This window comes from Cannabis sativa, chromosome 1 (genome assembly GCF_029168945.1).
Source record: "Cannabis sativa cultivar Pink pepper isolate KNU-18-1 chromosome 1, ASM2916894v1, whole genome shotgun sequence".
NCBI classification, from domain to species: domain Eukaryota; kingdom Viridiplantae; phylum Streptophyta; class Magnoliopsida; order Rosales; family Cannabaceae; genus Cannabis; species Cannabis sativa.
Window position 1 is genome coordinate 53,579,904 of NC_083601.1, and position 13,560 is coordinate 53,593,463.

Consider the following 13,560-nt stretch of genomic DNA (forward strand, 5'->3'; position numbering starts at 1 on the left):
AAACAAAGTCTTCTCTATGCCCTAGAAGGCCAGTACACGAAGAGCGTATGGTCCTTTGCAAAAAATAACAACAAGTACGTAACAAGAGTAACCCTAACACCAGAGATGGTGAATCTAGACCTGTTACGTGACAAACCCAAAAGAATACATTCCCAGAAACTTCAAATACCAAACCCAGAAAAAACAAACAGATAAGTAAAGCATGCCATGAACGCAAACAGTAAAGCAAGGGATGCGAGAAACTTACAGTGAAGTGTTGAAACTGGGGGTTCTGTTGTCGATCAAACAAAGGAAAGGAAACTCGAGCAAAGTTGGCAAGAAACGGGAAGTAACCGAAATGAAGGAAAGGTGGTGGATTTTATAGGCAAGAATGCATGAGGAACAGGCACTATCACCTACCAATCGAACGGCTGGGGAGGCGCACGATTCGAATTCCCAAAAATCGACGGTTGGATCGATTCATAATTAAAGCGGTGGAAAAGTTTGAGTATCCGTCTAACACCATTAATGTGCCGTATCAATCAATGGGCATGAAACGAATCGACATCTGCAAAAAGTGAATCGCTGCATTAATGGCGATCATTAAATGCACCCTCACGTGCTCAAAGCTCGTGCCAGGAAACTAAGGAGTCGACCGTAGGCACTTAAGCAAGCCTCGCTTTATTTTTTAAATAAACAAGGCTTAGGGGTAAATGTAGCCCCTGATTTTGCCCAATATACGTGGACCAACTAGACAGGGACACGTGGATCAGAGCGTCTTAATGCTATAATTATTTGCTAAGTCTTTGTGATATAAGGCAGCATCCGGGACGTGCCTCCCGGAGAAGGCAAGCTGAGCCCCATACGCTCCCGGATGCCCAGCTAATATTAAGGCATCTCCGCGAGGTGTCAGGCTTCCCCTGAGCAGTCAATTCGCATTTAATGCCGCATGGGAGGAAGCGTGTTCGGACTGCTACACGCAATAGAGTCTGACGGCACAACCCCCAATCTGCAGCTGTGAAGTAATGATCATTTAAGTCTATTGACGGCTACACTGTGAAGAGTCACGTGAGTCAAAAGACAATAAGGACATTCCACATAAAGGCCCTACAGCACCTAGGGATTTGACCATGCATTACTCATGGTATATTCATTGGGAATGCCCAACTTTATGGATACTTACAGATACACATGTACAATAATTTTGGGGATCACCCCACCAAAAACACTATAAATACCCCCTCAAAGCTCATTAAATGGGGTCGAGAATCTTGGGTTGCATAAGAGCAAGAAGAGTAAATACTCACCAAGAACATTCTCTGTATTTATAAGAGTAAACACTCACCAAAGACATTCTCTATATTAAATACATCCATAAATAACAAAGACTCGTGGACTAAGGCTCATTAACGCTCCAACCACGTAAAAATCCTTCTCTAATCTTCTTACAGCTCTCTAATCTTATAATATTTTATTGGTTGCCGAAAACCTCGGTCAACATATCCGAGCTTCCAATAAGCAGATCAAGAATTTACAACTTAAATTCACTGACTTATTAATTCTTCGTTGAATCCACGCATAGAACTTAGAATTGCACTCTCAGTTATATAGAACGCTCTATATGTTCCACCATATAGACACGTCATTAATTATCCATTGTTATAATCCTAATTTGATCAATGATCCTCTATATGGATGATTTACACTGTAAAGGAATTTAATTACCGTAACACCCTACAATGTATTTTATCCTTAAAACACTTAACCCTGTATAAATGATATTTCAGCTAAGTGAAATGAGTACTCCACCATTTATTTTTCGTTTGGTTAAGCTCGAAGGAAATCATCCTTTACTTTCTATTCGCCAGATAGAAGCTATAGATTCCATATTTATGTTAGCGCTCCCACTCAATTGCACTACCGTGTTCCCAAAATGTACGTATCACCCTGACCCAAAAGTAGGCTTAACTAACAAATCAAAGAACACGAGTAATACTCTTGAGATTGAACCTAATCTTATCAGGATTAAGATCATTTGATCTAGGATCAACTAAGTGATATTGAATTGAAGAGATATTACAATAAGTTTAATAAATCTATTTCAAAGTTCAATATCGGTCCATTCCAATGCATACTCCATGCATCCAACCCAAGCTTTACTTTAACCAATGTTCTGGAAAGAACATGGCATTTCTCCAAATGCAAGTAAACTCTGTTGTAGATTGTCATATCAGTAAAACCCAGTGTTCTGATAAATCTAGGAATCTTTATTCACATAGTCATGTTTACTTTCCGCTGTGTTGACAACACAGTAAACATGATCAAGTATGTGAAAAGGGTTTGAATGAATTTATAAATCAAATAGACAAACAATTGATAAGATGAACCAAAACATACACAAATGAATGAAAAATACTTCTGTTATTTTATTGATATTGAATAATCTGGATTACATTGAAATAGAATTTTATTTAGGGCATAAAACCCAACAGTATTGGCATACTTTGTTTACACAGTAAGCAAGTTCAGGCCGAGTTATTGTTGCATATTGAAGTCCCCCAACAATGGACCTGTATAGAGTAGGGTCTTCCATAGGCTCACTTCCATAGCGGGACAGATTAAGGCCACTGTTCATTGGAGTACTTTGAGTGTTCACATTCTGCATTTCAGCTTAGCAGAGTAAATCTTGTAGATACTTGGTCTGAGTGAGTAATAGGCCGTCAGATGTGTGAAGGGTCTGAATGCCAAGAAAATAATCAAGCTCACCAAGATCTTTGAGAGCAAAAGTGTTGTTGAGATCTGTTATAAGAGTATGCACTATGTTATCATTGTTGCTCATAACCAAGATGTCATCTACATAAACAATAATGTAGATACATGTTGTTGAGGTGATTTTGATAAAAAGAGAAGTGTTTGCAGGTGATGAATGAAACCCAAGATTGATTAACACAATTGAGAGCTTGTCAAACCAAGCTCGAGGAGCTTGTTTCAAGCCATATATAGCTTTGTTAAGCTTGCATACATATTCAGGATGAGTGGTACTAACAAAACCCGGAGGCTGCTGCATGTATATTTCTTCTTTGAGGTCACCATTTAAGAATGCATTGTTGACATCCAATTGCCGAATTGCCCATCCTTTTGTTATGGCAATGGTGAGAACAACTCTGATAGTGATTGGCTTAACCACTGGACTGAAGGTTTCAGAGTAATCAAACCCAACTTGCTGATGAAAACCTTTTGCAACGAGTCGAGCTTTGAACCTCTCAACCGAGCCATCCTTGTTGTGTTTAACTATGAGAACCCATTTGTAGCCAATCGGTTGTCTGTTTGGTGGAAGTCTTACCAAGATCCAAGTGTTGTTCTTTTTAAGAGCATGAAATTCATTATTCATAGCATTATTCCATTTTGGAATTTTGAGAGCAGCTTGTACTGTTCTTGGCTCACACGAGGCTATCAGGGCTTTTGGTTTTCTAATTCTTGCCTTTAGTCTGGTTATCATGGGATGAGATGTTACAGTGGTGCTAGTAGCAGTTGTAGGCTGATTTGGAGGATCGTTGGAAGTGTTGGAAATAACAGTTTCAACACCAGCAACAGTGGGAACACCAGATGCAACAGTAAAAGGAATTGGTTCTGTCTCTGTAAGGCAAGGAAGATTAGTTGTACATTGCACAGGGATATCAAACATGACAGGGTTTGTAATGGGATTGGTGGGAGAGTTGGTGGACAACGATGGTGACTCAGGTACTGTAGTAACAGTGGGGGTAGTTGGTAAGTTGTTGGGAGTGGGAATTGGTGGAATGGGATGCACATGAAGTAAAGATGACAGAGGAGGAATACTATGTGATGGTGTAGGGAAGTGAGTGATGTTTTTATGATGTAAAGACTCAGCATATGGAAAACAAGACTCATGAAATATAACATCCCGAGATATATATAGCCTTTTATCTTTAGACATGCATTTAAAACCTTTATAAGACATGCTATAGCCTAGAAAGACACATGGTATTGACCTATATTGCAATTTGTTTTTGTTGTAAGTTCTTAGGTTAGGATAGCATAGACACCCAAACACTATAAGGGTGTTATAATCAAGTGTGGTGTGAAACAATTTTTCTAAGGGAGAAAGATTTTGAATTGTGTCATTAGGCATTCGATTTATGAGATATACACTGGTTCTAAAAGCTTCATCCCAAAAAGAGAAGGGAAGAGAGGCTTGAGCAAGCAATGTAAGACCAGTTTCAACTATATGTCTATGCTTCCTTTCAACTACCCCATTTTGTTCATGTGTGTGAGGACAAGCAAGTCTATGAACAACACCACACTGTTCTAACAGATTTGTAAAGGCTCTGAATTCCCCACATCAATCCGATTGTAATGTTTTGATTTTAAAACCAAGTTGCAGTTCTATTTGGGTCTTAAATTTGGTGAATGTTGATAAAGCCTCATCTTTAGTTCTTAGCATGTATATCCATGTATACCTAGAATATGCATCTACAAAGCTAATGTAATATCTATAGCCATTTGAAGAATTCATTGGAACGGGGCCCCAAAGATCAGAGTGAGGGAGTTCGAGTGGCTCATGATATGTCGTAGTGGAAAACAAAAATGGTAACTTATAATGTTTACCAAGACAACAAGCTGAACAAAAATCTGCATCATTTTTATTTGAAATTGGTATATTACAAGAATTGAGAGCCAATTTTACAATCTTGGCAGTAGGGTGGCTAAGCCTACTATGCCATAAGGAAAAATTAGAACTAGATGAATGCATTTGATGACTAAGACAATGAGAAATAGATGGCATGTTCAGCTGTGGTGAGACATGGGATGGGAGATGAGTGAAGGTTGTGGGAGTGAACTTGTAAAGCCCATTTTCAAGCTTCCCAGCCAACAAGATCTTCTTGGTACCCTGTTCCTTAACCAAACAATGGGAGGGGTGAAACTCAAAAAAGACATTATTATCTAAGGCAAATTGAGAGACACTTAGCAAATTTTTTGTGATTAAGGGAACATGAAGAAGATTGTTTATGGATAGTGTTTGAGAGGTGAAAGGAGAGATGAAAGAGGATTTACCTATGTTGTCAATGTTGAGACCAGTTCCATTTCCCATGAAAACATGTTCAGGACCTGTGTAATTGCTACTAGAGGCAAGATTGGAGGCATCTAGGGTTAGGTGGTGAGTATCTCCTGTGTCCGGGTACCAACTGTCATCAGCAACAGTATCTGAAGTGGTAACATAGGCTTGCATTTCAGCAAGATTAGCAACAGGAGTCATTTGGTTAAAAGATTCAGGTCCTGTAAAGGTTTTGTCAAACCTGTAAAAGCATTGTTTCACAGTGTGTCCTAACTTGTGACACAATTGGCATTGGGGCTTTGAATTTGATGAAGCTGTCTGTCCACGACCAGATTGAAAATGACCCCGATTTCCTCCATTGTTGTTGCCTCACCCTGAATTATACATCCCTCGATTCATTTGTTGTTGCATAGGTTCATATGGACGAAATTGAAAACCACGATTGAAACCTGATGGCATTTGTGCTCCAAAGAACTGGTTTCTGTTGGGAAAACTATATTGAAATGGTCTGGTGTGAGCAAGATTTTCCTCACTTTTGCTAATGTCGAGAGCTTTAGCATTCTTATCTATGCGAGCAGATTGAGCCATTAGTAGAGCCTCCATTTTTGGTACTGTGTAGGCATCTTTCCTGGTTGTGACAGAAGTTACAAACACATCATATTCAGCAGGGAGACCATTGAAGATGGCCTCGATGTGGTCTTGATGAGATTGTTTGTGACCTATTGTTGCAAGAAGATCAACCAGACCTTTGATCTTTAACAGATAGTCATTTAAAAAACCTGTCGTCTTGGTATTTCTAAGCTAAGTTTTGTAAAGACTGATATTTGCAACATTAAGGGCAGTGTAATATTCATTCAAGGTAGTCCAGATATGAGCTGTTGTATCGCATCCAACCATGCGATTTGTGGTTTTCTCTGACATGGACGATAAGAGCCAAGATACAAGAAGATTGTCCTACTGTTCCCAATCTTCAAATTCAGGATTAACCTTTTTTTGAGCTTCATCTTCAGCAGAGAGATATCGTAAGGGAGCTTGAGTAGAGTCCAGGTATTTCTAGAGTTTGCTGCCTTTAATCGAGGCAAGAACTTGATGTTACCACGGCAAGAAATTGTGTTCATCAAGTTTAATTGACAGTGAGTGAGAGAACGATATAGGAAAGGATCTTGGGAGAAGAGTTTGCATTTGATTCTGACCTTGAGCCTGGTTCAATCTTGAGGCTCCACCATTACTAGCCGTTTGGTGTTCCATAGCTGTGAACGACTACAGCTCTGATACCATGTTATGTTGGAGAGAGAGAGAGAGAGAGAGAGAGAGAGAGAGAGAGAGAGAACCAAATCTGTTGTATTCATTTAACAGAGGAAACTTTGTATTTATATACAATGTACAAAGTGAATAACAGAACACTAACTAATCAAGAAGAATTAGTTGAAAACTGTTGACTCCTAACCAACCTAACCACCTTTTGTATCAGTACACTTAACACCAAAGATCCCTCCAAGAAAATAATCTAAGGGCTTGATTGGTTTAGAACTGAAAACTTAAAAAGTGACGGTCGAAAGGAGAATTCTTGATTGGTTGGGAGTTTTTGAAAACTAAATTTAAAAAATGACTTTGAATTTTAGGCTAAAAAATAAAAACATTTTTTTTATGTTTTCTATGTTTTCAAATCATTGAATCTAAAAATTTTCTAAATATTTTCTTACTTTTGTATTTTAAGATTCTCAACCAATCAAAAATTCAATATTTTAAAACTCAAAAACATTAATTCACACTACAACCAATCAGATTTTTTAAAATAATTTTTACATATAAAATTCAAATTTTTGTTTCCAAATCACATTTTTGAAAACATAATTTTTCAATCACAAACCAATCAAAGTTTCCTAATATAGTATATTAGAGCAAAAAGTCTAAAAACAATAAATTAAAATTGTATTGACAACAAAATTAAAGGCACGAAAGTTTCTAGGAAGCTATTCCAAAAAACCTAGTTTGTCTTCTTATATGAATATTCTACTTATAATACTAAATCTCACCATATATATCCAAACAATCTATTCTATCCAACAAAAACCCCATTTACAATATAATCAAACTAAAAGAACACAAACATGGTGAGTGGTCAACTTTCCCATGAGCTAGAAATCAAGGCACCAGCCAGCCAAGTTTGGGAGCTCTATGGTACTCTTCGTCTAGTAAAGCTCATCGAGGAACAACTCAAATCTGTTATTGAAAAAATTCAAGTAGTTGAAGGCGACGGCGGTGTTGGAACAATTCTCCACCTAGATTTTGTCCCTGGTATGTACTCTACTCATCATCATAAATTAATTTTCATCAATTGTTTCTCCGACCATACAAGATTATTTTGTTAATAAAAAAATTCATAAAAACTAGTGAATATAATAAAAAAAAATGTTAAGTATAGATTGTATATGCTTAAGGACAGGATAGGAAAAGAACCAAAATAAAGATAGATTTATTACATAGATTGACATGTAATTAATTGAATGTAATTAATTGATGGTGAGGTTTTGAGGCTTCTCTTGTTTGAAGAAGTGCTTGAAGATGTACTTTGTTGGTTCGATTGATGAAACTTTCTTCTTGATTAAACAAAAATTCATAAAGACTATTTTTACAAAATAAGCAAATATTCCTAATCATCAGGTGCGGCGAAGTTCAAGAGTTTCAAGGAGAAGTTCACGAAGATAGACAACGAGCAGCGAGTGAAGGAAGTGGAAGTGGTGGAAGGAGGATTCCTTGAGTTGGGCTTCACACTTTATCGAGTTCGACTCGAGATCATCGAGAAAGATGAAGGTTGTTCCTTAATTAAGTCCACCATTGAATATGAAGTGAAGGATGATTATGCTGAAAATGTTTGCCTTGTGTCTCTTGACATCCTCTCAGCCGTTGGCCTTATGGCACAAAATCATCTTAACACCTAAAACAAGGTATTACACATTCTATATATCACCTCAAAGTCTGAAACCACCTTTTCTTTTTGTTATGTTACAATATTTTTATATAAGTTTTATCATGTATGGATTTGCAAACATTAGAATCGAATCATGTTCATTCAGTTTCAGTTTTTTTTTTGAATATATCTCTTTATAGATATAATAAAGAATTAATGTTTGTTAGTGACTCTTCCTTTCCACCTCCTTACATATAAAATTATGATAAATTATGATTGAGGCAGGTGGCATTTATTGTTGACTCTTTCGTTTGGTATCTTTAATGACATTATTTGTCTTTAGGTGATTCTATAACGAATCCATTTAAAAGAGATGTACTGGTGCACTCTCTACTTGTTTCGGTATTCAAAAAATAATTTGTCTAATTTTTTCTCGTATTCATGTACGTTATAGCTATTTAAGATATCCTACAAAATTTTAAGAAATTCAGAATAATTTACAATATAAAAAATAATATTCAAACAGTCTATTTTACATAAGTATAAAATAAAATAGTCACGCGTAGAACACACTGCTTGAACGTAATTTTCGACATATTAAAATTTTTTAAATTTCTTAAAATTTTACAGGATGTCTTAAATAACTATAATTTCCATGATTATGGGAAAAAATTTAACTAAAAAATTATTTCAGATACTAAAACAGATAGAGATGTATTGATATATCTCTTTTAAGGGAGTTTTCCTTTGTCTTTTTGTGTGCATTTCTTTTGTTGAGCTTATTTATTGAGTGCAATTCTATTTTGTGCAATGTTAGCATTACGTATGAGTTACTAATTCTGTTTCTTGGCACGTGTTGTCTTCATATCAATCACTGATGCATGTTTTAGTTTGCATTATTTTTTTTTTTTGGGGGGGGGGGGGGGGGGGTTTGGGCAAAATATCAATTTCTTTTTTTTAGGAAATTATAAATTTTAAGAGTCTTTATATTTTTTTTTTTTTTTTTAAAAATATGGTTTTTTTTTTCAAAAAATATTATTTTATGAGAAAATTATAGAAAAAAGTAATAAAAAAAAAAAAAAAAGGAAAAATTAAGTAAAGGTAATTAGGTACCCTACCATAGGAGGTAACCATGTATCTTATGCTATTTTTTCTATATTTTTTCTTTCTTTTTTTAAATTTTCCCATAAAATAATATTTTTTAGAAAAATTTATATTTTTACAAACTTATACTTTAAAAACTATAAAAATAAAAAATTTTCTTTTTTTATAGGGTTTTTATAAAAATACTGAATTTTAAGTAAAAGTTTACAATTTTACTGCCACGCGAATTTTTTTGAAAAATACTGTATTTTTATAAAACAACCGTAAAATAACAAAATAAAATAATTGAAAATTAACTAAAAAACAATCGTGGAACAACAATGAATAACATAGTACACAATATAAAATTTACACAGTATTTTTGAAAGAAAAAAATACTATGTTTTTGAAAAAAATTCTACCCCATAATAAAATAAGAAAAAAAATTAAAAATTTCAGTATGTGGTAGTGCAATTTGCACTATAGCCTAAGTTCAAAACATATTAACAAAATAATTTTTTTTATATTTACAGAATTTATATTAGGGTAAAATGCTAAATTTGTATTTTCACCAATTCCTTTCCCCTCCACTTTTTTTTTTTTTTGTTTTGTGTGTGTTGTTTTATTGATTTCTTCTTTAAAAATTTGTACAGGAAATTAATTAATAAAAAATATTCACTAATTATTATTATTATTTTAAAAAATTATATAGTTACTTATAATTATTATAAAACTAATAATCTTATATTTTCTACCAATAACATCTATATATAAATGGATGTTTGGATAAAACAAAGTGAAACGACTTGTCTTTGTCGTTTGTAGGTTTTTTTATATATTATTTTGGTACTTGTTAATTGCACTTAAGGTTTTCAATTCTATATCGATATAATATCCAATAATTAGTTAGTGCTTTTTTTTTGTCTTTTGTGTTTTTTTTAAAAAAATAATTTTTGTACTATTTTTTTAAATAATTTTTTGTATTATTATTGTTATGTTGTTCAATACCATACTAATTCACGTACACAATAATTAGTTAGTAATTTTTTAAATCATATTAAATTAAAATTTGTGGAAACTAAAATACACCAATAACTAGATGTCAGCTTTTGTGGTGCTTGTTTATAATTTTTTTTTTTACAACAGCTATTCTTAGATTTTTATTTATAATTTTTGTATAATTTTTTTCGGTGAATTATTTAATCATTATTAATAAAATATTATTATTTAGCATCTTAAAATACCTAATACTATATTATAATATACTATGTCCTTGTTTAACATAGTTTTTTTTCGATAATTGTATAATTATAATGATAAAAATAAAGTATATGACTATAACATACAAGTTTTAACGAGGATTTTAACGGGAGCTACGTGTCTATGGCACATCATCCACAATACTATATAATAAGAAAGGAAAATAACTTGTTTATGTCGTTTCTACTTTTTTTTATCTTTTATGATTTTTTTTTACAAATTATCTTCTGTTATTGGCATCTTAAGGTGCTCAATGACATAATGATGTGGTACACAATAATTGGCTAGCAATTTATTTTATCTTTTGTCTTTTTTTTTTTAATTTTTTTATAAATAATCTTTATACTATATTTTTTTATAATTGATTTTTTGCACTATTATTGCTATATAGTACCTTAAGGTACTCAATACCATACTAATATGATACATAATATCTGGTTAGCAATTTTTTAAACCTTTTATTAAATTAAAATTTGTGGGAACTGATATTGAAATACATCAATAATAGTATGCTACTGTAAAATTCTTTATCGGCATATTTGATAAAATAGACAAAAATAATATTTGTGGTATTTTTGAAATTGGTTTATTTGTTTATTCTTTATTTTCGAAAATATAATTTCCTTTTTTAGTGTGAAAAGATTTTCGAAATCATATTCTATTCACTTTTGACTTTTTGAGTTAAATATGAATTTTCCTTATTTAAAATATTTGATATTATCCTTGTATGTAAAGGAAATTCTTAATCATATTTATTTCCTTTTTATCTGATTTGACTAAGAAACTGTGTGCTGTGTGTAAAGGTTGTCAAAGTTTCCTTATTTGCTTATGGAAATTTTGCTGAAAAACCCTGTCCAAGTTCAATGTATCTATTTGAATGGACTGACTGTTTGTTTAAACAGACTTTGACTTTTCTATTTAGGAAGATTTTTATTTATTGACCTGATTGTTTCTTGGTTATTTGACCACAACCTAGAGGGTTTCTAAAGTGTATAAATACTCTCATAGGTCGCTGGTATTGGTTAGCTCTCTTGGTGTATTATTTCTAAAATTACTTTCAAAGTTAGAGAGTATTTTCCTTGTTGTGTGAAGAACTTGAGTCCAACAAGTGCTTAGTGTTTTATTGTTGTGTTATTCTGTATTGTTTCTTGTTGAAATTGTGCAAGCTAAACACCTTAGATATTGTTCATCAAGCTTCGGGAGAAGTCTTGTTCATGAGTCACTTTTCGAGAGGAAAAGTGCAAGTGAGTCACTCTTCGGAAGGAAGATTGCAAGTTAGTCACTCTTCGGGAGAAAGATTACAAGTGAGTCACTCTTTGGGAGGAAGATTGCAAGTTAGACACTCTTCGAGGAGAAGATTGCATGTGAGTCACTCTTCGGGATGAAGTGTGCAGGTGCTACAATTTGAAGGGAGTTCAAGGTCTCGGTACTTCAGAATTTTAATTAGAAGAATAGATTACAACAGTTGCGGCAACTTCAAAGATTGAGTCTTTATTTGTATAAGTCAATTTGATTTTGTAATCATTTGATATTCATCTAATAAATTTCATTCTATGGGTGTGGCCCTGTGGACTAGGAGCAATTCGAAAGAGTTGCTGATACCACGTATAAAATATTGTGTGTCATTTTATTTTCTGCATTTTTACTTTCTACAATATATTTCTGCTCTGTTAGATTCTGTGTCTGATAGAACAAAGATAAATTATGTTCAAACAATTTACTACAGCTTTGCATTATTTAAATTGTTTAATAATTTTACTTGGTAATTATAAAAATAGAATTTCAATTGGTATTAGAGCGGTTCACTAAAATATTAATGAGATCTTGTCTTTAATTTCCGTTTAAATTATTTCTTGTGTGAAATGTTTTTCTTTACACAAGGAAGTTCGGTATCTCATCCTCCGTTACTCAATGACACAAACTATCCCTACTAAAAAGTGAGGATGAGAGCTTTCATTAAAGCACAAGATGAAAAAGCATGAAAAGTAATTTTATTTGGATAGTCTCCTCCCTCGGAGGAAAATGAGGATGATAGCACAAAAGTAAAATCTGAAGTTTTACAGAAGAAGAGAAGTTATCTAGTTATAACAATAAATCTCTTCATGCTATCTTTAATGGTGTTGGAGAAAGTTTCATTAAACTTGTTTCTACTTGTATTTTTGCTGAAGATGCATGGACTGTCCTTCAAACCCAATTTGAAAGAACTGCAGATGTTAAAAGATCTAGATTTATCATGTTATAAATTAGGTTTGATGATCTAAGAATGACTGATTTTGAAACATAATTTGAATTCTATGAAAGGTTATCTGACATTTCTAATGAATATTTTATCCTTGGTGAGAAACTTGATGATGTTATTTTAGTAAGAAAGATAGTACGAGTACTTCCTGACAGATTCAATGTTAAACTCACGATTATGGAAGAGGCAAAGGATTTCAGTACTAGGAAAGTAGAAAGGTATCAGAGTCATGGTACCACTTTTAGAAGTACTGGAAAAAAAAAAAAAAAAAAAAAAAAAAAAAAGCATCAGGTGATGAAAATGGTCATAATGACATTTACTTGCAAAGAATTTTCAAAAATGCTTAAAGAAAATTAGAAATAAGAAGCCTAATGTTAAGACTCCAAAAGGTATTTCTTTTTCCTATAAATCTTTTCAATCTAACAGGAAAAATATTCAGTGCAAGGAGTATGAGGAATTTGGTCATAACCAGTCAAAATATGCAAATACCTTGAAGAGGAATAAAAAAGGTATGGTAGCCTCTTGGAGTGATAATAACTCCAAGAGTAGTGAAGATGAGGAAGGTAATGTTGCTTTAACTTCTGTTATGCTGAATTTTGTAGCTAAAGATAAAAATTTTGTAAATCTGAATTGACTGATGAATCTTTAAGTGAATCTTAAAAGAAGATGTATGATATTGGAAATTATTTTACCAGGATCTTAGATCTACTCACAAGTATGTTTATTAACACCCTAAATAGGAACTTTCTAAAACGATGAAATAAACACATATAAAGTTTAGAAAACCTTACATTGGGTGCAGCGGAATATAATGACTCCTTCCGTTCAAATATCTAGCCCTCGATTCCTTTCTGTAGCAGAGCATTATCAATATCTGAACCTGGATTTCTTTCTCTGAATCTTTGATGCTGAAACCTCCTTCTTGCTGAAAGTCTTTCTTCATGATCTTCCTCACTATGATTGAGGTATCACTTGCTGTGTGTGGGCACTACTCATACACTAAGGATTTCGAAA

General features: G+C 33.3%; 1 protein-coding gene across 1 annotated transcript; it reads left to right on the forward strand.

The window, feature by feature from the left end:
* Positions 1-6,896: 6,896 nt before the first annotated feature.
* LOC115705063 (norbelladine synthase) lies at positions 6,897-8,244 on the forward strand. Its single transcript, XM_030632302.2, has 2 exons — positions 6,897-7,351; positions 7,718-8,244. The coding sequence occupies exons 1-2, from the start codon at positions 7,165-7,167 to the stop codon at positions 7,993-7,995; spliced, it is 465 nt and encodes a 154-aa protein (XP_030488162.1). The 5' UTR covers positions 6,897-7,164; the 3' UTR covers positions 7,996-8,244.
* Positions 8,245-13,560: the final 5,316 nt, after the last annotated feature.

Coding starts and splice junctions, on each gene's coding strand:
- LOC115705063 (XM_030632302.2), top strand. CDS start 7,165: ATGGTGAGTGGTCAACTTTCCCATGAGCTAGAAATCAAGGCACCAGCC. Junction 7,352..7,717: donor CCACCTAGATTTTGTCCCTG/GTATGTACTCTA, acceptor CCTAATCATCAG/GTGCGGCGAAGTTCAAGAGT.